This window comes from Salmo trutta, chromosome 19, assembly GCF_901001165.1.
Source record: "Salmo trutta chromosome 19, fSalTru1.1, whole genome shotgun sequence".
Classification (NCBI taxonomy): Eukaryota; Metazoa; Chordata; class Actinopteri; order Salmoniformes; family Salmonidae; genus Salmo; species Salmo trutta.
In genome coordinates, this window is record NC_042975.1 from 32,367,665 (window position 1) to 32,394,997 (window position 27,333).

Consider the following 27,333-nt stretch of genomic DNA (forward strand, 5'->3'; position numbering starts at 1 on the left):
ATCAGACACTGTACTGTTGGGCGTAGTATACATGTGGGCACATTTGATCCCTTTGGTGCTAGATTGATTAATTATAATGTAAGTAAAGTGCCAACCGCCAAGAAATGAAAACGCAACACAGTCTGTATTGCATCTTGCCACGCTACATACAGTCATCATAGTAACTGTCATCTTCGGTTCTGCACAGCTGGCTCAAATTAAACTGTTATTCTTTGCTTGCAGCAGATGGAGTATTCGGTAGAAATACAATATTATATGGTGTGTCGTGTTCCCCTTACGAGGCTGTTTAGGTATATGGGCTTATTTTACCCCCCTCTTGTCTACACCAACGCAGGCCTACTGTAAAAGGAGCAGCTGTGAGTCCCATGTCAGTGGGACAGGAAGAGAGTGGCAATGTGTTTTCTGCTCTGCGCTGTTTAGGTGGTTGAGGGGGTAGCAGGCAGACTGTTCTTTGAAAAGCTAATGCGTACAGCCTCATTTTGCCCAATTAATTAATAAGAAAGAGAGAAGGGCCATACCAAACCCCTTCATTAACTCATAGTAACTAACAGGTCCGTAGACAGTCAGCAAGCCCCTTAGACCTCAATAAGTCCCCCAGTGACCCCTAACCAATGCCTCATCTAACTATTTTGACTGTTCTGGGCTTGAACTGAATAACCATGTAAGGATGAGATGTTCCCAGTGTGTTTATCTCTGTTTTTCTCTCATACTCTCTCACATACACGTATGGATGCTGCTCATCATTGTTTTAGTCAGACACAGGGGAAGGCATGTAAATAAATACATGCATTCCTCCACACACACATCCATATGTCATATATTCAAACCCTTAAACGAAAACATGCACATGGTGAGAGTGTGAGGCGTTATCAGAGACAACTACAGCCAGGGGTTCTCCACCACCCGTCACTCCAACAAGCTACACTTCCAGCGCCAGCCACCTCATGGAAACCGACTCCTCCCTCCCGGACATGCTAAACACCTTCTTTGCTCGCTTTGAAGAAAACAACCGAGCCGCCGACGCGGACCCCCGTTGCTCACCAAGTTTGCTGTGCTCTCATTCTCTGGGGCCGATGTGAGTAAAACATTTAAGCCTGTTAACCCTTGCAAGGCTGCCGGCCCAGACTGCATCCCAAGCCGCATCCTCAGAGTATGTGCAGACCAGCTGGCTGGTGTGTTTGCAGACATATTCAATCTCTCCATATCCCAGTCTGTTGTCTCCACTTGCTTCAAGATGTCCACCATTGTTCCTGTACCGAAGAAAGTGAAGGTACTAAATTACTATCGCCCCGTAGCACTCACTTCTGTCCTCAAAGTGCTTTGAGAGGCTAGTTAAGGACCATATCACCTCCACCTTACCCAACAACCACCTTATAACCACTACAATTCACATATTGCCCCAACAGATCCACGGACGACGCAACGCCATTGCACTGCACACTGCCCTATCCCACCTGGACAAGATGAATACCTATATGAGAATGCTGTTCTTCGACTACAGCTCAGTCTTCAACACCATAGTTCCCCTCCAAGCTCATCATTATACGTCATTATACATCAATCCAAGATGGCATAGCAGTGCAGACATGTTTGTCGTTGTCCCATGTAAATGTAGTCTTTTTTTGTATATATTTCAATCTCTTTTTCCATTTTTAAATTAAATATACCTTCCGGCAATCCGTCTCACCCAATGTGATACGGATCTGCTATTTTTAGACCTAGTTAGAACCTCCATCAGATGCTAACCAGCTAATTAACTAGTAGCTATCTAGTCACTGTTAGCCACTGCTAGCGGCTTTTACCTCTAGCTCGGACACCAGCCGCTTTTTCCCCGGATAATACGCACCAGCCTGCACAACGCCAGTCTGCACAGCGCGATATCAACCCTGAGCATATCAGGACTGCTTTTCTCCCCCCTTACTCCAGATTACTCCATTACTGGACCATTATTCCAGATCCTCGCAGCTAGCTAGCTTCTTCCGAGTGACCCAGCCCCGGCGCTAGCCTTTGAACCAGGCCCATCTCTCGGCCTGCTCAGCGGACCCTATGATCACTTGGCTACACAGCTGATGCCTCCCGGACTCTTCACTAACACGACTAGAAGCCACTACATCGCCGGATTCCTGCCGTAAGCTCTGGACCTTTGCATCGGATCATCGCAACTAGCTAGCTGCTACTGAGTGGCCATAGTGGCTAATGCCCTTGTCCCGAAGCTAGCACCAGTTAGCCTTGAGCCAGGCGCATCTCCCGGCTAGCAAGCGATATTACTCCAGCTACATTACCTCTTTTGCCAATTTGGCCTGGACCCTTTGTCGACACGGAGCCCCGCAGATCCGTCACGACTGGTCTGCCAACATAATTCCATCCGATGTGCCCTCAACCGGCCTTTGTTGGATGTAGATGAAGACGCTTCTGCTTGCCCCGGCCTGCTAACTCTATGAACGCCGTGTCTCCCGCTTGCTAGCGTGTAACGACTTCCCTGTTTCATCTATTGCTGTTCACTGTACCCTGTGATCACCTGGCTACAAAGCTGATGCCTGCTGTACTGTTCATTAATCACGGTACTCCATTTGGTTTGTTTTGTTTATCTGTCGGCCCCAGCATCGAACTCAGGCCCTGTGTGTAGTTAACTGACCCTCTCTGCCCATTCATCGCCATTTCACCCGTTGTTATCTTAGCTGATTAGCTGTTGCTGTCTTACCCGTTGCCTTATTTAGCTCTCCCAATCAACACCTGTGATCGCTTTATGTCTCTCTCTGTCAATATGCCTTGTATACTGTTGTTTAGGGTAGTTATTGTTATATTTTACTGCGGAGCCCCTAGCCCCACTCAACATGCCTCAGATACCTCCTTTGTCCCACTTCCCACACATGGGGTGGCCTCACCTAGCATAACTAGTACCTCCAGAGATGCAACCTCTCTTATCGTCACTCAATGCCTAGGTTTACCTCCACTGTACCCGCACCCCACCGTACCCTTGTCTGTACATTATGCCCTGAATCTATTCTACCACACCCAGAGATCTGCTCCTTTTATTCTCTGTCCCCAACGCGCTAGACAACCAGTTTTGATAGTCTTTAGCCATAACCTCATCCTACTCCTCTGTTCCTCGGGTGATGTAGAGGTTAACCCAGGCCCTGTGTGTCCCCAGGCACTCTCATTTGTTGGCTTCTGTAACCGTGAAGCCTTGGTTTCATGTATGTTAACATTAGAAGCCTCCTCCCTAAGTTTGTTTTACTCACTGCTTTAGCACACTCCGCCAACCCTGATGTCCTTGCCATGTCCGAATCCTGGCTTAGGAAGGCCACCAAAAATTCTGATATTTCCATCCTCAACTACAACATTTTCCATAAAGATGGAACTGCCAATGGGGGAGGAGTTAGCCTGCAGAGTTCTGTCATACTTTCCAGGTCTATGCCCAAACAGTTCGAGCTCTAATTTTAAAAATGAATCTCTCCAGAAATAATTCTCTCACTGTTGCCGCCTGTTATATACCACCCTCAGCTCCCAGCTGTGCCCTGGACACCATATGTGAATTGATTGCCCCCCCATCTATCTTCAGAGGTTGTTCTGTTCGGTGACCTGAACTGGGATATGCTTAACACCCCGGCCGTCCTACAATCTAAGCTAGATGCCCTCAATCTCACACAAATCATCAAGGAACACACCAGGTACAACCCTAAATCCGTAAACATGGGCACCCTCATAGATATTGTCCTCACCAACTTCCCCTCCAAATACACCTCTGCTGTTTTCAATCAGGATCTCAGCAATCACTGCCTCATTGCCTGCATTCGTTATGGGTCCGCGGTCAAACAACCACCCCTCATCACTGTCAGACACTCCCTAAAACACTTCTGCAAGCAGGCCTTTCTAATCGACCTGGCCCGGGTATCCTGGAAGGATATTGACCTCATCTCGTCAGTTGAGGATGCCTGGTTGTTCTTTAAAAGTAATTTCCTCACCATCTTAAATAAGCATGCCCCTTTCAAAAAATGTAGAACTAAGAACAGATATAGCCCTTGGTTCACTCCAGACCTGACTGCCCTTGACCAGCACAAAAACATCCTATGGCGTATTGCACTAGCATCGAATAGTCCCCGGGATATGCAACTTTTCAGGGAAGTCAGGTACCAATACACACAGTCAGTTAGGAGAGCAAAAGTTAGCTTTTTCAAACAGAAATTTGCATCCTGTAGCTCTAACTCCAAAAAGTTCTGGGACACTGTAAAGTCCATGGAGAATAAGAGCACCTCCTCCCAGCTGCCCACTGCACTGAGGCTAGGAAACACTGTCACCACCGATAAATCCACGATAATCAAGATTTTTAATAAGCATTTCTCTACGGCTGGCCATGCTTTCCTCCTGGCTACCCCAACCCTGGCCAACAGCTCCGCACACCCCCACAGCTACTTGCCCAAGCCTCCCCAGCTTCTCCTTCATCCAGATAGCAGATGTTCTGAAAGAGCTGCAAAACCTGGACCTGTACAAATCAGCTGGGCTAGACAATCTGGACCCTGTCTTTCTAAAATTATCCGCCGCCATTGTTGCAACCCCTATTACTAGTTTGTTCAGGGTCTTCCCTGTGGCTCAGTTGGTAGAGCATGGTGTTTGCAACGCCAGCATGGTTTGTGCAACGCCAAGGTTGTGGGTTTGATTCCCACGGGGGGCCAGTACGAAGAAATATATAATAATAAATAAATAAATAAAAAAAATGCATGAAATGAAATTTATGTATTCACTACTGTAAGTCGCTCTGGATAAGAGCGTCTGCTAAATTACTAAAATGTAAATGTTCAACCTCTCTTTTGTATCGTCCAGGATTCCTAAAGATTGCAAAGCTGCCGCGGTCATCCCCCTCTTCAAAGGGTAGACACACTAGACCCAAACTGCTACAGACCTATATCCATCCTGCCCTGCCTTTCTAAAGTCTTCGAACGCCAAGTTAACAAACAGATCACTGACCATTTCAATTCCCACCGTACCTTCTCCGCTGTGCAATCCGGTTTCCGAGCTGGTCACGGGTACACCTCAGCCACGCTCAAGGTACTAAACAATATCATAACCGCCATCGATAAAAGACAGTACTGTGCAGCCGTCTTCATCGACCTGACCAAGGCTTTTGACTCTGTCAATCACCGTATTCTTATCGGCAGACTCGACAGCCTTGGTTTCTCAAATGACTACCTCGCCTGGTTCACCAACTACTTCTCAGACAGAGTTCAGTGTGTCAAATCGGAGGGCCTGTTGTCCGGACCTGTGGCAGTCTCTATGGGGGTGCCACAGGGTTCAATTCTCGGGCCGACTCTTTTCTCTTTTCTCTGTATATATCAACGATGTTGCTTTTGCTGCGGGTGATTCCCTGATCCACCTCTACGCAGACGACACCATTCTGTATACATTTTGCCCTTCTTTGGACACTGTGTTAACAAACCTCCAAACGAGCTTCAATGACATGCAACACTCCTTCCGTGGCATCCAACTGCTCTTAAACTCTAGTAAAACTAAATGCATGCTCTTCAACCGATTGCTGCCCGCACCCGACTAGCATCACTACTCTGGACGGTTCTGACTTAGAATATGTGGACAACTACAAATACCTAGGTGTCTGGCTAGACTGCAAACTCTCCTTCCAGACCCATATTAAGCATTTCCAATCCATAATTAAATCTAGAATCGGCTTCCTATTTTGCAACAAAGCCTCCTTCGCTCACGCCGCCAAACATACCCTTGTAAAACTGAATATCCTACCGATCCTCGACTTCGGCGATGTAATTTACAAAATAGCTTCCAATACTCTACTCAGCAAACTGGATGCAGTCTATCAAAGTGCCATCCGTTTTGTAACCAAAGCCTCATATACCACCCACCACTGCGAGCTGTATGCGCTCATCGGCTGGCCCTCGCTACATATTCGTCGCCAGACTCACTGGCTCCAGGTCATCTAGTAGTCTTTGCTAGGTAAAGCTCCGCCTTATCTCAGCTCACTGGTCACCATAACACCCAACCGTAGCACGTGCTCCAGCAGGTATATCTCACTGGTCACCATAACACCCACCCGTAGCACGTGCTCCAGCAGGTATATCTCACTGGTCACCATAACACCCACCCGTAGCACGCGCTCCAGCAGGTATATCTCACTGGTCACCATAACACCCAACCGTAGCACGTGCTCCAGCAGGTATATCTCACTGGTCATCCCCAAAGCTAACACCCCCTTTGGCCGCCTTTCCTTCCAGTTTTCTGCTGCCAATGACTGGAACGAATTGCAAAAATCGCGGAAGTTGGGGACTTATCTCCCTCACTAACTTTAAGCATCAGCTATCTGAGCACCTTACCGATCGCTACTGCTGTACATAGCCCATGTGTAAATGGCCCACTACCTACCTCATCCCCATATTGTTTTTATTTACTTTTTTGCTCTTTTGCACACCAGTATTTCTACTTGCACATCATCATCTGCACATCTATCTCTTCAGTGTTAATTTTCTAAATTGTAATTACTTCGCTACTATGGCATATTTATTGCCCTACCTCCTTTCTCCATTTGCACACACTGTGTATAGATTTTTCTAGTGTGTTATTGACTGTACTTAAAAAAAAATCCTAATTGTAACTATGTGTTGTTTTTTGTCGCACTGCTTTGCTTTATCTTGGCCAGGTCACATTTGTAAATGAGAACTTGTTCTCATCTGGCCTATCTGGTTAAATAAAGGTGAAATAAATAAAAAATCATTAAGCTCAGGCCCTGAATCTGAACCTCTCGCTCTGCAACTGGGTCCTGGACTTCCTGACGGGCTGACCCCAAGTGGTGAAGGTAGGCAACAACCCATCCCCCGCTCTGATTCTCAACAAGGGGGCCCCACAAGGGTGCGTGCTCAGCCCCCTCCTGTGTTTCCTGTTCATCCATGACTGCGTGGCCACGCACCTCTCCAGCTCAGTCGTTCAAGTTTGCTGATGACACAACAGTGGTAGCCCTGATTACCAACAATGATGAGACAGCTTATAGGGAGGAGATGAGAGGCCTGGCGGAGTGGTGCGAGGAAACTAACCTTTCCCTCAACGTCAACAAAACGAAGGAGCTGATCGTGGACTACAGGAGACCATAGAGAGAGCACGTCCACATCGACAGGGTCAAAAGCTTCAAGTTCCTCGGCGTGCACATCACTGATGACCTGAAATGTTCCCTTCATACAGATGTGATGTATGAAGGCTTCAGGAAGCTGAATAAACTACTCTTGGCCCCTAAGACCCTTATGAACTTCTACAGATGCACCATTGAGAGCATCCTGTCGGGCTGTTTCACCGCCTGGTTCGGCAATTGCACTGTCCGCAACCGCAGGGCTCTCCAGAGGATGGTGCCTTCAGTCCAACGCATTATCGGGGTCACACAGCCTGTTCTCCAGGACATCTACAGCACCCGGTGTCACAGGAAGGCCAAGAAGATCATTATCAACCTCAGCCACCCAAGCCACGTCCTGTTCGCCCCGTTACCAGGCGGAGACCGTACAGGTGCATCAAAGCTGGGACCAAGAGACTGAGAAACAGCTTCTATCCCCAGGCCATCAGAGTGTTAAACAGTCACCACTAGCTGGCCTCCGCCCACTACCCTGCCTTGGACCTTAGTCACTGTTAGTAGCCGGCTACCACCCGGTACTCTACCCTGCACTTTAGAGACTGTACTATGTACATAGTCATTTAACACTAGTCACTTTAATAATGTTTAGTGTTTTACCCACTTTATATGTATATACTGTATTCTAGTAATGGTTCATCGTATAAAACTTCTGCTGTACAAACCTTTTCTAGTCAACTACTGTCCATACTGTATACACCATTATATTACATGACCAAAAGTATGTGGACACCTGCTCGTGGAACATCTCATTCCAAAATCATGGGCATTAATATGGAGTTGGTTCGCCTGTTGCTGCTATAACAGCCTCCACTCTTCTGGGAAGGCTTTCCACTAGATGTTGGAACATTGCTGTGGGGACTTGCTTCCATTCAGCCACAAGTCGGGCACTGATGTTGGGCGATTAGGCCTGGCTCGCAAAGCTTGGTCGCTGCTAGATGGAGCTGTGTCCCCACTGTGGAGCTGTTGTTTGACTGTGACTGATTCTGTGAAGGCCAAACATCTCTTACATCGTACCATGCCAGTCTAGTTAAAAATGTGAAATGTGAAAATTCCTCATGTTCATATTACCAAGGAGCCAACTTACTTTTTTCTAAACACCACCTACAGTCCATCATATAGTTGAGTAAGACAAAACTTCCCTATCCCTCGCGTAATAGGTTTTTGGCTTTTTTTGTGCTTGTTAATTGGAGCCTAACAACCATTTAGGTTCTCTTGACTGTGCCAGCCATATAGAAATGTTTGACCTGTAGAGCGAGGGCATTACTGTTATATTCCACTCCAGACCTGCCGTCTCAGATAATGACCGCCTTGGCTTTTATGTAGGTTGCCATTTAGCCACAGTAAGAACAGGCAGACCGATGTACAGCTGAACTAGTGTTCCCTCTACACCTGGGTAGAGAAGTCTCAGTCAGTGTGGAGTGAATGAATGGGGCCGTGTGGGGACTGGAGGGTGTATTTAGGGAAAAGGTGGTAAATGGCGATGACTCCACTTGGCTTGTTTGTTGGCAGTAATCCTAACTTCAACGCACCATTATTTGGAATCTCGGAAGCTTTCACCCATCTAAAATATTCTCAGAATGCAATGAGCTCTAACGATACGTTGCTCCCAGCTTTTACAGACCAGCAGCAGAGAGAACCCAGCTCCATAGCTCCAGTGTGTCTGATTGAATGGGGGTGAATAGGGGAGATGCAATCCAGATGTCACCGGTATGATTGAGACCAGAGCCTGGCTGTTAAAAACCCAAGCTCTGCTACATACATATTTGTTACTAGGAATATTAAGGGGAAACCCATTTTGTTGCCTAATTTTCTTCATGAAATTGAAGGCTGAAGAAAATAACCGCCTAAGTAGGGATTGACACATCAATGCGTGGCTCTAGTGTAGTGTGGCTGGGGGAGGAAGTGCTCTATGTGACTGCCAGTGAATGGAGGGAAGGCAGCTAAGAGAGGGCCTTGGTTCGGCTGGACCTGCAAACTCAAAGGAAGGAGGTTATTGTTATGCGGCATTCTGTTACACATCCATTAACATGGACCATGTGGGACCAGGGGAAGGCCCGTCAACCCCCCCCCCCCCCTGCACCCCTTTCAGGGTCACATAGCAGCCACGAGGGAGGGGGTAGAATAGTTAGTTGCTTAATGACAGGACACAGACTAGAGTCAGGCACATACTTCTCTTTTTATCGTACAGTAACATTTGAGGACAATGGGAAATACTGTAATGGTCAAATCAGTTGGATGTCCCGGGGGAAAGGGAAGGATTCTCTGGTGTGCCAGATGGGTCAGTTGTATAAGTGGTTGACTGGCCCTGCTACCCTGTAAAACCTCTCTGTAATCCAGAGAAGATGGGTTGAGAGTGGGCCAGTGAGACCAGGCTGCTCCCCAGGCAGCTCCAGGCTGCTTCCCCATCGTCAGTGGTCCAATGCCCTGATGCCTCAGGCATCCACCAGGTATCTCCTCTACTCTGCCATCACTCTGTCAATTTCTCAACTCTATTACTTAGGATCCATCCATTCCCTGCTGCTTTGAGAAATTGCATTTATCACATGCGCCGAATACAACTGGTGTTGACTTTACAGTGAAATACATGCTTATGAACCTTTCCCAACGATGCGAAGTAAAAAAAAAAAAAATACCTTAAATAGTTACTAACACGAGGAATAGAATACACAAGAGTGGAGATACAGTTGAAGTGGGAAGTTTTCATACAGTTATGTTGGAGTCATTAAAACACTTTTCAACCACTCTCCAATTTTCTTGTTAATAAACTATAGTTTTGGCAAGTCGGTTAGGACATCTACTTTGTGCATGACACAAGTAATTTTCCAACAATTGTTTACAGACAAATTATTTCACTTATAATTCATAGTATCACAATTCCAGTGGGTCAGGAGTTTACATACACTAAGTTGACTGTGCCTTTAAACAGCTTGGAAAATTCCAGAAAACATCATCATGGCTTTAGAAGCTTCTGATAGGCTAATTGACATCATTTGAGTCAATTGGAGGTGTACCTGTGGATGTATTTCAAGGCCTACCTTCAAACTCAGTGCCTCTTTGCTTGACATCATGGGAAAATCAAAAGAAATCAGCCAAGACCTCAGAAAAAAATGGTAGACCTCCAGAAGTCTGGTTCATCCTTGGGAGCAATTTCCAAAGGCCTGAAGGTACCAAGTTCATCTGTACAAACAATAGTACGCAAGTATAAACACCATGGGACCACGCAGCCGTCATACCGCTCAGGAAGGAGACACGTTCTGTCTCCTAGAGATTTACCTACTTTGGTGCAAAAAGTACAAATCAATCCCAGAACAACAGCAAAAGACCTTGTGAAGATGCTGGAGGAAACGGGTACAAAAGTATCTATATCCACAGTAATCGAGTCCTTTATCGACATAACCTGAAAGGCCGCTCAGCAAGGAAGAAGCCACTGCTCCAAAACCGCCATAAAAAAGCCAGACTACGGTTTGCAACTGCACATGGGGACAAAGATCGTACTTTTTGGAGAAATGTCCTCTGGTCTGATGATTAAAAAAATAGAACCGTTTGGCCATAATGACCATCGTTATTTTTGGAGGAAAAAGGGGGAGGCTTGCAAGCTGAAGAATACCATCCCAACCGTGACGCACGGGGGTGGCAGCATCATGTTGTGGGGGTGCTTTGCTGCAAGAGGGACTGGTGCACTTCACAAAATAGATGGCATCATGGGGCAGGAAAATTATGTGGATATATTGAAGCAACATCTCAAGACTGGCAAAATGGCTTAAAGAACAAAGTCAAGGTTTTGGAGTGGCCATCACAAAGCCCCGACCTCAATCCTATAGAAAATCTGTGGGCAGAACTGATAAAGTGTGTACGAGCAAGGAGGCCGACAAACCTGACTCAGTTACACCAGCTCTGTGAGGAGGAATGGGCCGCAATTCACCCAACTTATTGTGGGAAGCTTGTGGAAGGGTATCTGAATCGTTTGACCTACATTAAACAATTTAAAGGCAGTGCTACGAAATGCTAATTGAGTGTATGTTAACTTCTGACCCACTGGGAAAGCGATGAAAGAAATAAAAGCTGAAATAAATCATTCTCGCTGCTATTATTCTGACATTTCACATTCTTAAAAGAAAGTGGTTATCCTAACTGACCTAAGACAGTGAATTTTTACAAGGATTAAATGTCAGGATTTGTGAAAAACTGAGTGTAAATGTATTTGGCTAAGGTGTATGTAAACCTCCGACTTCAACTGTATATACAGGGAGTACCAGTAAAGATCAATGTGTAGGGGTACGAGGTATTTGAGGTAGATACTGTATGTGAAGGCAGGGTAAAGTGACTAGGCATCCGGATACATGATAATAAGAGTAAAATGAAGAACAGTGTAGCAGCAGAAGTGTGTGTGTGTGTGTGTGTGTGTGTGTGTGTGTGTGTGTGTGTGTGTGTGTATTTGGTGTATTTGTATGTGTGAGGGTTTTGTGTGGGAGTGACAGTGTAGTGAGTGTGCGTAGGGTCAGAGTTAGTGCAGATAGTTTGGGTACCATTAATTGACTATTTAAGCAGTCTCTCGGAGCCTGTCGGTCTGACGTTAATAATACATTAAAAATGAAATAAGACGTTAAATAATAAGCATCTGCTTTTAGTGCTGAATGATTAGTGCTTTTTGTGGTCGGTTCGGTTTCAGTTTGATTAAAAATAATAATCACGGATTTCGATTAATAAAAAATAAAAAAACATTAAATGCTCTATGCATTTTGTGGGTTGAATTCTGTAACACTGAATAAAACAATTCATAAAAGTCCCATGATGGTAGTGACTCTCCATTACTGCTCATCACTTATTGACCATAAATTATTCACATAACATATTTCAGTAGTTTTGGATATTACATTTGTTTTATTTTATGACAATTATTTAATTCCAAGTTATCATCTTGTCTCTATAGAGCTGCTGTCTGACAAAATCACTATTTTAGTAGTAAATAATGCATAATTTTATGACTGCTGAATAACAACTATCAATCACTTAGATCATGTATTTTCAGGTAGAGATGGCTCGGGAAGCAACAGCTGCTCTCTATATCACCTCAAGACCGCGTATTCTTCTGTCTCTTCTGTAGCAGGTGTAAAACACAGACCGGACAAGTAGATGTGCAATGGATTATGGCCATTGTAGTTAATTACCACATTTTATATGCTAAACTATGAAGAATATTGGCCTGTTGGAAACTACAACTCCCTACTGCATCGCTACACTAAACTACACTGTTTAGGCTGGATCGGATTTATCTCTAGAGGAACTGTGCAATGTGTGCATTGAGCTCACAGAAAAAAAACGGAACAAAATGGAAGTCAAATAATGTAACCGACATCAATTAGTTCTTTAAAAAGCGGAAAATAACCGAAATGTTGGTTAATCGCTCAGCACTATCTGCCTTAAAAGGATTTTGAAGTTATAGCTATGATTGTTCACTGAATGGAATGGTTCAGCTGGCTCAGTTCATCTGCATATGATATTTTATACAGCTTTTTCATGGTTGGGTAACCGTTGGCCTGACGAGTGTCGTCTTACTGCCAATAGCGGCATGGTCTCTCTCTCCATCTCTCTCCTCTCTCGCATTAAGACCTTGTGGTAGCAGTCAGCCATATGGCCTGCCACAAGATTGGGAACACAAATTCTAAATACCTGTTCTCTGTCCGTTTCACTTCAGGTCAGCGTGTACTTAATGGACCGTTTTAAAAGGCTGCACATGGGAGGAAGTTTAGATTCCCCATGATAAATAAAGAGGCGCTCCTTGGGAGGGAGAGGGAGCAGCTAGCTAGCCCCATAGAGAGCTGGCCAGATCCTGTCCTCTGGGTCCAGCTCTCTGGATCTAATTAAAACAATGAGAGGGGATGAAAGCAGAGGGAGAGTGGAAGAAGAAAAAACCCCACCGACAGGCTGCTGCATCGTCTAAAAGAGGCTCTGTCTGATGATGAAAACAGCCGAAACGACAGAGTGACCGAGCGGGCAACCGGATGGCACATCACTCAGGAGACACTTTTACAGCAGTGCTTTCGCTCCAAGATGCCGTTGCGGTTAGTTACCCCAGTTGTAAGCGGAGCAGTGCGGCAGCCATTAAAATAGCATTCACTGACAGATGCTCAATGTAATAATTTCTCCAATATTGGAAAGTACAACTCCCTGTGATTTATATAGTAACCGGTGCCATTATCCGTGAAAGTTGCAAGGTGGCAGGTGTTTTTTAAAAAGCAGGCCTCACATGATTTATGGTTCTGGTGTGTTTGAAATCGCACATTAAAGACATTCTAGGGAACTTCTGGGGATTTTTTGCAAGCCACGGATAGCTAAGTGTAAGTAATGGTTACAGGTGGCTAACTCCCAACTCCACTATGTGAACCAGAGCTGTTGTTTTGTACATTTGGCATATTAATTAGTTCTATGTAAACAGGCTCTCGGTGGGACAGATGTGCTGTGGCGGAAGGATCACAGGCTGTGTGTACATTACAGCAGGCCACTGAGTCACTGGGAATAGTTCAACGTTGTTCAGGGCCAGATTAAGTCTGAATTATCCGACCACCCACCTGCAGCACAGCTATAATATCACCCTTTACAACCCTACAGCACTTAGGCTTGTACAATGTAATGTCCCTAGGGGGGGGAAAGAAACAAGTGCCCTATTACGCACACTGTATGTGCAAGGTGCACTCATTGACCTGCTGTTCTGTAAAAGTCATTTTTTTCTCTTAAAAGGTCAGTCTATTCTGAAGATGACCATGTTAGGTCAGGGGTCAAGGTTTAAAATGACTCTAAACTCTCATCTTGGTCCAATCATCGACTTCATCACCACAGCCATACTAACAAATCCCCAGCCAGCCAGTGTAGCTTACCAAGTCCAACACAAAACCTGGTCTTTGGACTGCTTTTCCTCCATTTTCCTGGTTCCCCTCACAAAAAGCCAGCCTACAGTAAAATGTGAGCGTTGCCGCTTAACTGTCACTCATAAAAGACCGTGCGCTGTGGTGCAATTGACCATGCTCTGTAGACACTGGTGGTCCTTCAGCTGGTCCTTCCTGTGTAGAGAGAACAATTACATAGACTCTTCTGATAAACAACCTACTGTACATCAACAGGAGGGAGCGAGGGAGGAAACGAGACCGAGAGACTGAAGGGAAGTGAAAGAGGGAGGAAGAGATACTGTACACACACATATATAAAAGAACAGAAGAGGCACATGCTCTCCTGCTATCACATTTTATGATTGTCTGTGAGGGGGCCTGGACCTGCCTGCAGTAGAGGCCTGCCTGGCTGGCTGGCTGGCTGGCTGGCTGGGTTGATTAGCCGGAGGGCTGTGTAAATACTCTAACCCCATAAAGAGAAGGAGCTTTCTGTTAGAAGCTGCTTTTACGACGTACAGAATTCCCCACGCCTCTCTCCTTATTAATTACAGATCTTCTCTACCCGTCCATCTGCACGCCGACATCTCAGGCTCTACAGGCGTGTGAGATAGAGCAGGAAGGAGAGGGGTTTTACCTTTACTGTTCTCCACTGGCTGTTTCTGTTTTAGGCTCCTTGACAGTCCAGGTTTATCTCATTAAGCAAAACATTATATATATTTTTGTATTTTTTTAGGTAGATGTCAAAGACAGTGTTGGTCATGGTGCCTGTCAGTGTCATATTTAGTTTGCCGTGTGCATAGAGATGGCGTTCAACAGAGCTGCCAGAGGGGATGTGGGAGAGGGTCGGGACATGGTAGTAATAGATCTGTTTTAATGAAGGAAAGGAAACCTGTGGTGGGTGGGTGCATGCGTGCGCATACATTTGTGTATTCATGCATGTGTGTGCATGTCTATCTGTGTGTGTTTGTCTGACGAGAGAGGAATTATAATTGAACCAAGAAAGGGGAGGTGTGTGTGTGTGTGTTCTGGCCTGTGGATGGATGAAGGGCTGCTGTGGGCTGGAGAGCTGCTCCAAGGCTGATGGTGATCCACTTCATCCCGCTTGTTTAACCGATCGTTTTATCACAGACGCCAAGACAAGACCGGCCCAGTGATAAAAATCACTGCTTTCCACTCCAACTCCCCTCTTTTCTCTCTTTCTTCCCTTCCCTCTCCTTCTTTCTCCATCCCTTGGCTCTTCTTTCTCTCTCTATTCTCCAAATCTGTCTCTTCTCTAACTGTTCTGTCTCTAACTGCTCTGTCTCTTCTCTAACTGTTCTGTCTCTAACTGCTCTGTCTCTTCTCTAACTGTTCTGTCTCTAACTGCTCTGTCTCTTCTCTAACTGTTCTGTCTCTAACTGCTCTGTCTCTTCTCTAACTGTTCTGTCTCTAACTGCTCTGTCTCTTCTCTAACTGTTCTGTCTCTAACTGCTCTGTCTCTTCTCTAACTGTTCTGTCTCTAACTGCTCTGTCTCTTCTCTAACTGTTCTGTCTCTAACTGCTCTGTCTCTTCTCTAACTGTTCTGTCTCTAACTGCTCTGTCTCTTCTCTAACTGTTCTGTCTCTAACTGCTCTGTCTCTTCTCTAACTGTTCTGTCTCTAACTGCTCTGTCTCTTCTCTAACTGTTCTGTCTCTAACTGCTCTGTCTCTTCTCTAACTGTTCTGTCTCTAACTGTTCTGTCTCTAACTGTTCTGTCTCTAACTGCTCTGTCTCTTCTCTAACTGTTCTGTCTCTAACTGCTCTGTCTCTAACTGCTCTGTCTCTTCTCTAACTGTTCTGTCTCTAACTGCTCTGTCTCTTCTCTAACTGTTCTGTCTCTAACTGCTCTGTCTCTTCTCTAACTGTTCTGTCTCTAACTGCTCTCTCTTCTCTAACTGCTCTGTCTCTTCTCTAACTGCTCTGTCTCTTCTCTAACTGCTCTGTCTCTTCTCTAACGGCTCTGTCTCTCTTCTCTAACTGCTCTGTCTCTTCTCTAACTGCTCTGTCTCTTCTCTAACTGTTCTGTCTCTTCTCTAACTGTTCTGTCTCTTCTCTAACTGTTCTGTCTCTTCTCTAACTGCTCTAACTGCTCTGTCTCTTCTCTAACTGTTCTGTCTCTTCTCTAACTGCTCTAACTGTTCTGTCTCTTCTCTAACTGCTCTAACTGCTCTCTCTCTTCTCTAACTGCTCTAACTGCTCTCTTCTCTCTTCTCTAACTGCTCTCTCGCTCTCTCTTCACTAACTTCTCGCTCTCTTCACTAACTTCTCGCTCTCTCTTCACTAACTGCTCGCTCTGCTTCCCTGTATCCCCCCACTCTTTGGCACTTCTGACTTCCTCTTCCCCTCCCCCCTGCTGGTGTGTTATAATATATTTGACTTTACTGGACATATTGGAGGAATTCCTCTTGTTTGGTGAACCGGAGTCCCTTCAGTGTGATTTCAGACCCACTGGACAGCACTCATTAATCACCTCCCCGTGATGGCAAACTGTGTGTGTGTGTGTTCATGTGTGCCTTTTGCTTTTCTCTGAGTGTGTGCGCATGTCAGCCTCTCCGATGTCCTTCTCATCAGCAAACTAATGATATGTTGTCAGGAGAAAGTGATTGTTGGAATGCCTGCTATGAGAGTGTGTGTGTGTTTGGTGTTATTTCTCCCTCTGTTAGTTATTTCCTGGTCATGAGATATTACCACTGGCACGTAGCTTCCTCTGGGGGTTGACTAGTCAGAGTATGTAGGAGTAGAACAAGTGTCTCCGGCTGTGTGGCTACTGCAGTGTTTCCCTCCATCTGTCAAACCAACAGTGTCTAATATGTGGTGAACAGTTTGTATGTAATGCACCTCACAAGAAACTGAATTTATTGTGTGTATGGTTGGGCAGACGTTAAGGACTACACTTCAGTGTGTACGAAAGCGTTAAAGCGTTAGAGATAGCCTAGCTACGGCAGCTCTGTTAGATCAGTAGCCAGCTCCCTCACTTGCAGGGCTACAGTCAGTGCCTCATGCACCTTGCCCTGTAACAGTGATGTACCTGTGGCGTGATAAGGAGGGCTTCCCGACTCTCGCCCTGCGCTCCTCGGCCCTGCGCTCCTCGGCTCTGCGCTCCTCGGCCCTGATTCTCCGGCATCTGAGGGTCAGAGTTAGAGGGGAGAGGGCATGTCTCCTCTAACAAAGGATTAACAGTATAACATGCCCCACGGGGCACAGCCGTGGCCCCTGACAGGAATGAGATATGGATGAGGAGGGGAGGGGAGGGAAGAGGGCTGGATGTTCGCTGACACCTCCTGTCCAGACTGACTGCTGAGCCTGACAGCAGAGGAGAAGTCAGTTGTTGTACAGGGTTAACGTAAGCAGGTGTGTGCGTGTGAGCAAGCAGAGTAAGACTGTGCCCTGGGCGTATCTCTCAGTACATCCACTCAGTTGGGTAGCAGACATAAGCACATAATGACAGGAACCATTCTTCATGGGGGATGAGCTGACTTTAGCCATAATGGGATGAGAGGAGAGCGTTGTTGTCACTAAGGGTGTCAGCAGGCTCGGCCTGGGGCTATCCCTCCAATATCTCCACATAAACAATCCAGGGGTTTTCAGCACTGTGTGTCTGCCTGCCCTGCTACCTAGACATCTGACTGGCACCTGAATGCTCAATGGAATCCCACTGAGCCTCCATCTGTCGGTCTGTCTTTGTTCCCTGTAGTGTAGAAGCAGGTGGGCAGGCTGTTTGATGGGCCTACAGTATGCAGCCTGGACGGTTCGGAGCTTGTTTGATATTTTAGTTTAACAAGATGAGGGATGGGGTGGGAGGAGAGCGGAGTGGGGTGAGGGGGGGGTGAGTGCGGTGGGAGAGCGGTCCGTATGTGAATGTGATCTTAGACTCAGAACAGGCTTATCTAGATTCCCTCGGCTTCTGCTGAAGTGTTCTATCCAAACTGTAGCCTGCCAGGTACGGACTGTGGTAATACATGGCAGTGTCAACAGGGAAGGAATTCACTTCACAGCGCTCAGAAGTCTAGTTGGTGAATCTCACAAAGTTAAACCAACAAAGAATACGATCTAACCTATGTGAACCACCTGCTCCAGTACTGTACTCTTATCACCTCTTCCTCTCTTCCCCTGCTCTCACAGATTCCCCCTGTACCCTCGAGGAGAACGCTTTCAGTTTGAATATGGAGTCTACCTGATCAACAAGAACATCGCCCAAGTAAGACCATGGACCACTCACACACATCTGTCAGACACATACGCACACCAACTATTTCCCAGGTAAGATGTGACAAACGTGTCAGGCTGATCTGAGAAGGTCAGGTGGTCTGATGGCACTGAAAGGTTATTGTGTGGGAAACAGCCTTAGTGGTCTGCAGGTTGTTACACATGTTTTGGATGGCTCAATCATGTCCATCTGTACTGGAGCCTTGTTCCTGTGTTCCTATCCCTTTGAGTGGCCTGGAAACTCTCAATAAAAATATGGAAAAACTGGGAGGCATGCAGACTCACTCACTCACTCACTCTTCTCTTCTCTGGAAAAGGGGCCAAACTCTTGCCCTGTCTGGGCTGATGAAAGTGGATCTAATGTGTTGACCTGTGTGAGTCCCCCCTCCCTCAATCATTTAGCACCAAATACATACATTTGCATTCCATTCCCTGTCGCTGTCTCTTTCTCAAGCCAGCGGTGAGAATGTGGAATGAAGGAATTCGAATCTCTCCAGTGTATTTATTAGGCAGGGCAATTAACTCCAACAGGTGGCTGGGTTCAAATGACTGCACTTTGGGAGGTTTGGACATGGACGCAACCTGCTAGCTAGCTGCTATCCAAACTGCTGCCATCCGCCTTTGTCCAACAACAAAAGAGAAAGAGATGGGGGGGAACACTTTAGACAGCAAATGAAAATAAGCCTAGACTGAAAATCCCCAAGGAGAGAGATCAAAGGTGCACGTTATGACCTTCATCAGCAGTACCATTTATTTTGGACAGTATTTGTGGATCCCGGGTAAATAGTGTTTTATGTTTAAAAATTCTAGATTATGTGCTTTATGCAACCAAACTGAAATCGAGAAACCATTTTTTCACGGTATGTTTGATGTATTTTTATGATTTAAATTCTACATGAGAGGTTCATATATTTCCAGGGTTTTTTAGAGTTATAGCCTGGTGACCTTTTTTCTGTGGTGAGTTGCTCTAAATATTCCGTCTCTTCTGCTTCTCTGCCAAGTTTAGAGTTACAATCCTCAACCCTTTTTTTAAAGGCTAGTATTTTATCATTTGATTGATATTAATGTACTGTAACTGTCATGTTTAAAGAGGGATATCACTGCTGTATGTTTGTGAGTACGTACTGTACGATGGTACGTATGTGCGTGCATGCGTGTATATGTGGTTGGCGAGCCAGATAATGGTGAGGTCATGCGTTCTTCTCAGTCCAGTATCTCAAAATCTAATTTGTCACATGCTTTGTAAACAACAGGTGTAGACTAACAGTGAAATGCTTACTTACTACAGGCCCTTCCCAACAATGCAGAGAGGGAAAAAATAGATCATTTTTCAATTATAACACTAGAAATAAATGTGCAATGAGTAATGGTAACTTGGCTATATACACGGTGTACCACTAACAAGTCGATGTGCAGGGGTACGAGGTAATTGAAGTAGATATGTACATATAGGTAGGGATGAAGTGACTGTAGGCAACAGGATAGATGAACAGTAGCAGCAGTGTATGAATTTATGCAGAAAGGGTCAATGCAGCTAGTCCTGGTAGCTACTGTATTTGGTTAACTATTTAAATATTTATTAGTCTTATAGCTTGTGGGTAGAAGCTGTTCAGGGTCCTGTTGGTTCCAGACTTGCTGCATCGTTACCACTTGCTGTGCGGTAGCAGAGAGAACAGTCTATGTCAGACAATTTTTAGGGTGTTCCTCTGACACCACCTGGTATAGAGGTCCTGGATGGCAGGGAGCTCAGCCCCAGTGATGTTATGGGCCATATGCACTACCCTCTGTAGTGCCTTGCGGTTGGATGCCAAGCTGTTGCCATACCAAGTGGTGATGCAGCCAGTCAATATGCTCTCAATGGTGCAGCTGTATAACGTTTTGAGTATCTCAGGGCCCATGACAAATAGTTTCAGCCTCCTGAGGGGGAAGAGGCGTTGTTGTGCCTTCACGACTTGTGTAGACCATGATTACATAATTCCATAATTCCTTACATGGAACCGAAACCGGCTGCGCACGTAAATGTATGCACGCCATCGTGCATACATTTATTTTGTCCCCCTACACCAAACGCGATCACGACACGCAGGTTAAAATATCAAAACAAACTCTGAACCAATGACATTAATTTGGGGAGAGGTCGAAAAGCATTTAACATGTTTGGCAATTTAGCTAGTTAGCTTGCACTTGCTAGCCAATTTGTCCTATTTAGCTAGCTTGCTGTTGCTAGCTAATTTGTCCTGGGATATAAACATTGAGATGTTATGTTACCTGAAATGCACAAGGTCCTCTACTCCGACAATTAATCCACACATAAAAGGGTCAACCGAATCGTTTCTAGTCATCTCTCCTCCTAGGCCTTTTCATCTTTGAATTTATATGGTGATTGGCATCTACGCTTTCATAGTATTACCACAACAACCGGCAAAACAGTTCGTCTTTCAATCACCCACGTGGGTATAACCAATGAGGAGATGGCACGTGGGTACCTGCTTCTATAAACCAATGAGGAGATGGGAGAGGCAGGACTTGCAGTGCGATCTGCATCAGAAATAGGAATTACTTATATTTTAGCCCTTGGCAACGCAGATGCTCATTGGCTCGCGCGAGCAGTGTGGGTGCAATAATTGAATACCATAGATGCCTAAATTTATTTTGCATCGCTTGCAGACGCGATGCGAGCGGTGTAGTCAGGGTATTAGTGATGTGGAAAACGAGAAACTTGAAGCCCTCTCCACTACAGCCCGTTGATGTGAATGGGGGGCGTGCTCGGCCCTCCGTTTCCTGTAGTCCACGATCAGCTCCTTTGTCTTGCTGATGTTGAGGGAGAGGTTGTTGCCAGGTCACTGACCTCCTCCCTATAGGCTGTCTCGTCGTTGGTGATCAGGCCAACCACCGTCGTGTTGTCAGCAAACTTAATGATGGTGTTGGAGTCGTGGGTGAACAAGGAGTACAGGAGGGGACTAAGCACGCACCCCTGAGGGGCCCCCGTGTTAAGGGTCAGTGTGGTGTATGTATTGTTGCCTACCGTCACCACCTGCATCTTATGAACTCCATATGTGACTGGAGCGATGTTTAGGATGAGTTACTGGGCCGTCTCAAAATCAACATAAGTGCACCGCATGGATCAGCTCCCTGCAGCTGACAATGGTAGTGAAACATTGTTCCAGAGCAGTGAAAGTTGTAAACATATCATAGTAGATCTAGCGGAACCCACCACAAAGACACTTTTCCAACCATCTATAGGGAATCGCTGTACATTGCATGACTCCTGTGTCTGATCACTCTGTTCCGCTGCCATCACACATGTTCTAGTAGTTTGGGGGAATGCATGAAGCGACAGACGCAACACTGTCACGCTACATGTAATTTCTTCCTTTTTAAAGTGGATATGGGTTTCCCCCAACCCTGACCATTTCAGACCACTTTATCTGGGAGAACTGGTTTGCGTCCCAGTGACGTTAGAGTAGAGACCATGGTATGGTTCTTAATACTCTGAAGGCTTTATTAGGAAATGGCTGCTTTCATGACCCCCCCCAACCGTATTAGAAACACTGAGACTAGCTTTTCCACTCACTAATATCATTTACCAATAGAGCCAGCGCTTTGCGTTGCTTCGCAGGCTGGTTGTTATTATTGTGTTTGTTTTTTAAAAACGTTTTTCTCTCTAGGGATATAATGTGCTCCTTACGTTGGGCCCGGCCGGGGTTGGGCTGCCACGGTGTGTAGCGTCTGGCTGCTGTCACAATGCACAACTCTGGTTACACAGCGACACACACACACTGGGCCAGTGGTGGATGTGAGACGACATACTTCCATCTTTTATTAAGTTGGCTGGCGTGGAAAGTGATATGGCAAAGCTGGCGAGGGATCAGGGCGCAGCAGGAGGGCCAGCTTTGAAGTGGCAGCCTGGGAATAGGTTGTTTTTATTTCGGCCTTATGTCAGGAGGGCAGGGTGTGTGTGTGTGTGTGGGATGGTGTGTGTGGGATGGTGTGTGTGTGTGGGGGATGGTGTGTGTGTGTGGGGGATGGTGTGTGTGTGTGGGGGATGGTGTGTGTGTGTGGGGGATGGTGTGTGTGTGGGGGATGGTGTGTGTGTGTGTGTGTGTGTGTGTGGGGGATGGTGTGTGTGTGTAGGGGATGGTGTGTGTGTGTAGGGGATGGTGTAGGTGTGTGTGTAGGGGATGGTGTAGGTGTGTGTGTAGGGGATGGTGTAGGTGTGTGTAGTGGGGTGGTTTAGGTGTGTGTAGTGGGGTGGTTTAGGTGTGTGTAGTGGGATGGTGTAGGTGTGTGTAGTGGGATGGTGTAGGTGTGTGTAGTGGGATGGTGTAGGTGTGTGTAGGGGATGGTGTAGGTGTGTGTAGTGGGATGGTGTAGGTGTGTGTAGGGGATGGTGTAGGTGTGTGTAGGGGATGGTGTAGGTGTGTGTAGTGGGGTGGTGTAAGTGTGTGTAGTGGGATGGTGTAGGTGTGTGTAGGGGATGGTGTAGGTGTGTGTAGGTGTGTGTAGGGGATGGTATAGGTGTGTGTAGGGGATGGTGTAAGTGTGTGTAGGGGATGGTGTAAGTGTGTGTAAGGGATGGTGTAAGTGTGTGTAGGGGATGGTGTAAGTGTGTGTAGGGGATGGTGTAAGTGTGTGTAGGGGATGGTGTAAGTGTGTGTAGGGGATGGTGTAAGTGTGTGTAGGGGATGGTGTAAGTGTGTGTAGGGGATGGTGTAGGTGTGTGTAGGGGATGGTGTAGGTGTGTGTAGTGGGATGGTGTAGGTGTGTGTAGGGGATGGTGTAGGTGTGTGTAGGTGTGTGTAGGGGATGGTGTAGGTGTGTGTAGGGGTGTGTGTAGGGGATGGTGTAGGTGTGTGTAGGGGATGGTGTAGGTGTGTGTAGGGGATGGTGTAGGTGTGTGTAGTGGGGTGGTGTAGGTGTGTGTAGGGGATGGTGTAGGTGTGTGTAGTGGGATGGTGTAGGTGTGTGTAGTGGGGTGCATTGGGTGTCAGGTGGCAATAAGGGCTCCCTTTCAGCTTCCTTTGTCTGACAAGACGGTTGCGTACACAGATTAGCAAGTGCAGCGAAATGCTTGTGTTTCTAACAGTACAGTAATACCTGGCAATAAAAAACAATTCACACATAATACATTTTTTACATAATACAGAAATAGCAGAACAAGCAATGTCAGAGACTGGAATATAAATATATATTCATGGTGTGTATAGAGAGTATATGAATAGAAAAGGTGTGTACAGCAGTAGTTATATAGGATGAGCCTTGACTAGAATACAGTATATACATATAAAGTGGGTGAACTTGATTAAAGTGACAAGTGTTCAATGATGCGCTATGTAAATTGGGCAGCAGTCTTTAAGGTTGCCGTACCGGGTGGTGGCTAGTAACAGTGACTAAGGTTCAGCGCAGGGTACTGGCAGAGGCCAGCTAGCATGACTCTTTAACAGTTTGTTGGCCTGGGGATAGAAGCTGTTTCTCAGTCTATTGGTCCCAGCTTTGATGCACCTGTACTGTCTCCGCATTCTAGATGGTAGCGGGCTGAACAAGCCGTGGCTCAGGTGGCTGAGGTCCTGGATGATCTTCTTGGCCTTCCTGTGACACCGGGTGCTGTAGATGTCCTGGAAGGCAGGCAGTGTGCCCCCGATGAAGCATTGGGCTGACCGCACCACCCTCTGGAGAACCCTGCGGTTGCGGACGATGCAAATGCCATACCAGGCAGTGATGCAGCCCTACAGAATGCTCTCAATGGTGCATCTTTAGAAGTTTGTGAGGGTCTTAGGATCCAAGGTGAATTTATTCAGCCTCCTGGGGTTGAAGAGCCACTGTTGGGGCACCTTCACCATGCTGTCTGTGTGAAGGGACCATTTCAGGTTGTCGGTTGTGGACATCTTGAAGCAAGTGGGAACAACAGAGAGTTTGGAAAGATTAAATATGTACATAAACACTCCAGCCAGCTGGTCTGCACATGCTCTAAGGACGTGACTTGAGATGCCGTCTGGGCCGGCAGCCTTGTCGGGGTTAACACACTTAAATGACTGACGGCGGCCACGGAGATCAAGAGCACACAGTCCCTGTGAGCTTCGGGAGCCCTCTTTGGCGGCTCAGTGTTTTCCTCGAAGCGGGCAAAGATATTTAGCACATCCGGGAGCGAGGCGTCGGTGTCCGCGACATGGCAGCCTTTCCCTTTGTAATCTGTGATTGTCTGGAATACCTGCCACATGTCTCGTGTGTCAGCCGTTGAATTGCGACTCCATTTTGTCCATGTGCTGTAATTTTGCCTGTTTGATTGCCTTATGGAGGTCATAGCTAGACTGCACATGTCCATGTTCCCTGTCACCTTTAATGTGGTGGTTCGCGCTTTCAGTTTTGTACAAATGCTGCCATCTAAGTTTCTGTTTGTATAAATTCTAATCGTCACAGTGGGAACAACATCCTCTATGCACTTCCTGATTAACCCAGTCACCTAGTCAGTGTGTATACGTCAATACTATTCTCAGAGGCGATCCAGAACATTTCACAGTCCACGTAATCAAAACAATCCGATTGGTTAGACCAATGTTGAACAGTCTTAACCCTAGGAACTTCCTGTTTAAGTCTCTGCCTATAGGTGGGGAGGAGCAGATTGGATGCGTGATAAGGTTTGCCGAAAGGAGGGCGGAGGAGGACCATGAAGCCATCCTGGAAGTTAGAGTAGCAATGATCCAGGGTCTGTGTTGCATGTAGCGCAGGAGATGTGTTGATATAATTTTGGCAGTGTTTTTCTCCGATTTCCTTTTATTAATGTCCCCAGCTACAATAAATGCGGCCTCAGGATATGCGGTTTCTAGTTTGTCTTTGAGAGCCGTCGTGGCGTTGGCTTGGGGTGAATATACACAGCAGTGACAATGACCGAAGAACATTCTCTATGCCTTTGATGATGAGGTATTCCAGATCAGAATAAAAAATAACTTGATTTCCTGTACGTTAACACAATCACACCATGAGTTGTTAATCATGAAACAAACCCCTCCCCCTTCTGTTTACCGGAGAGTTCTTTCTCTCTATCCGCTCGAGGGGGAGAGTGTACAATATGGCGCCGTCAGAGATGGTCGCCTCGCTTTGAATCCTCAGGAAACTATGCAATTTTTAGTTTTTTTATGTATTATTTCTTACATTGTTACCCCAGAAAATCTTTATTCTTATAACATATAGCCGGGAAGAACTATTGGATATAAGAGCAACGTCAACTTCCCAACATTACGACTTTCCCAAAGCGTATCCTTTGTTCGGACCACCACCCAGGACAATGGATCTAATCCCAGAAGCCGACCCAAAACAACCTCCTGGTCAGGCTCCGTAGGCGTGCACATCGCCCACCACTTCCGAGTATACTACTCGCCAATGTCAAGTCTCTTGACAACAAAGTAGACGAAATTTGAGCAAGTGCTGCCTTCCAGGGAGACAGAGATTGTAACATTCTCTGTTTCACAGAAACATGGCTCTCTCAGGATCTGTTGTCGGAGTTGGTTCAGCCAGCGGGCTTCTTCATGCATCGAGGCCGACAGAGAAACACCTCTCTGGGGAGAAGGGTGGGGGTGTATGCTTCATGATTAACTACTCATGGTGTAATCATAACAACATACATGAACTTAAGTTCTTCTGCTCACCCATCCTAGAATTCCATACAAATCAAATGGAGGCCATATCTCCCAAGAGAGTTCTTGTCAGTTATCGTCAGAGCTGCGTATATACTCCCTCAAGCAGACACCACAACGTCCCTCAAGGAACTCCACTGGACTCTAGGTAAACTGGAAACCATACACAGTGGGGGAAAAAAGTATTTGATCCCCTGCTGATTTTGTACGTTTTCCCACTGATAAAGAAAGGATCAGTCTATAATTTTAATGGTAGGTTTATTTGAACAGTGAGAGACAGAATAACAACAAAAATATCCAGAAAAATGCATGTCAAAAATGTTATAAATTGATTTGCATTTTAATGAGGGAAATAAGTATTTGACCCCCTCTCAATCAGAAAGATTTCTGGCTCCCAGGTGTCTTTTATACAGGTAACGAGCTGAGATTAGAAGCACACTGTTGAAGGGAGTGCTCCTAACTGCAGCTTGTTACCTGTAAAAAAGACACCTGTCCACAGAAGCAATCAATCAATCAGATTCCAAACTCTCCACCATGGCCAAGACCAAAGAGCTCTCCAAAGATGTCAGGGACAAGATTGTAGACCTACACAAGGCTGGAATGGGCTACAAGACCATCGCCAAGCAGCTTGGTGAGAAGGTGACAACATTTGGTGCGATTATTCGCAAATGGAAGAAACACAAAAGAACTGTCAAAATCTCTCGGCCTGTGGCTCCATGCAAGATCTCACCTCGTGGGGTTGCAATGATCATGAGAACGGTGAGGAATCAGCCCAGAACTACATGGGAGGATCTTGTCAATGATCTCAAGGCAGCTGGGACCATAGTCACCAAGAAAACAATTGGTAACACACTACGCCGTGAAGGACTGAAATCCTGCAGCGCCCGCAACGTCCTCCTGCTCAAGAATACATATGCATGCCCGTCTGAAGTTTGCCAATGAACATCTGAATGATTCAGAGGACAACTGGTGAAAGTGTTGTGGTCAGATGAGACCAAAATGGAGCTCTTCGGCATCAACTCAACTCGTGTTTGGAGGAGGAGGAATGCTGCCTATGACCCCAAGAACACCATCTCCACCGTCAAACATGGAGGTGGAAACATTATGCTTTGGGGGTGTTTTTCTGCTAAGGGGACAGGACAACTTCACCGCATCAAAGGGATGATGGACCGGGCCATGTACCGCCAAATCTTGGGTGAGAACCTGCTTCCCTCAGCCAGGGCATTGAAAATGGGTCGTGGATGGGTATTCCAGCATGACAATGACCCAAAACACACGGCCAAGGCAACAAAGGAGTGGCTCAAGAAGAAGCACATTAAGGTCCTGGAGTGGCCTAGCCAGTCTCCAGACCTTAATCCCATAGAAAATCTGTGGAGGGAGCTGAAGGTTCAAGTTGCCAAACGTCAGCCTCGAAACCTTAATGACTTGGAGAAGATCAGCAAAGAGGAGTGGGA

At 46.2% G+C, this 27,333-nt stretch overlaps 1 protein-coding gene across 2 annotated transcripts in view; it reads left to right on the forward strand.

Moving 5' to 3' along the window:
- LOC115154351 (UV radiation resistance-associated gene protein) overlaps positions 1-27,333 on the forward strand; it is a 149,800-nt gene that overhangs the window by 51,943 nt on the left and 70,524 nt on the right. For both annotated transcript variants that reach the window (XM_029700500.1, XM_029700502.1), the window contains exon 13: positions 18,165-18,240. In XM_029700500.1, the coding sequence (XP_029556360.1) occupies positions 18,165-18,240 (76 nt within the window). The remainder of the gene's footprint in view (positions 1-18,164; positions 18,241-27,333) is intronic.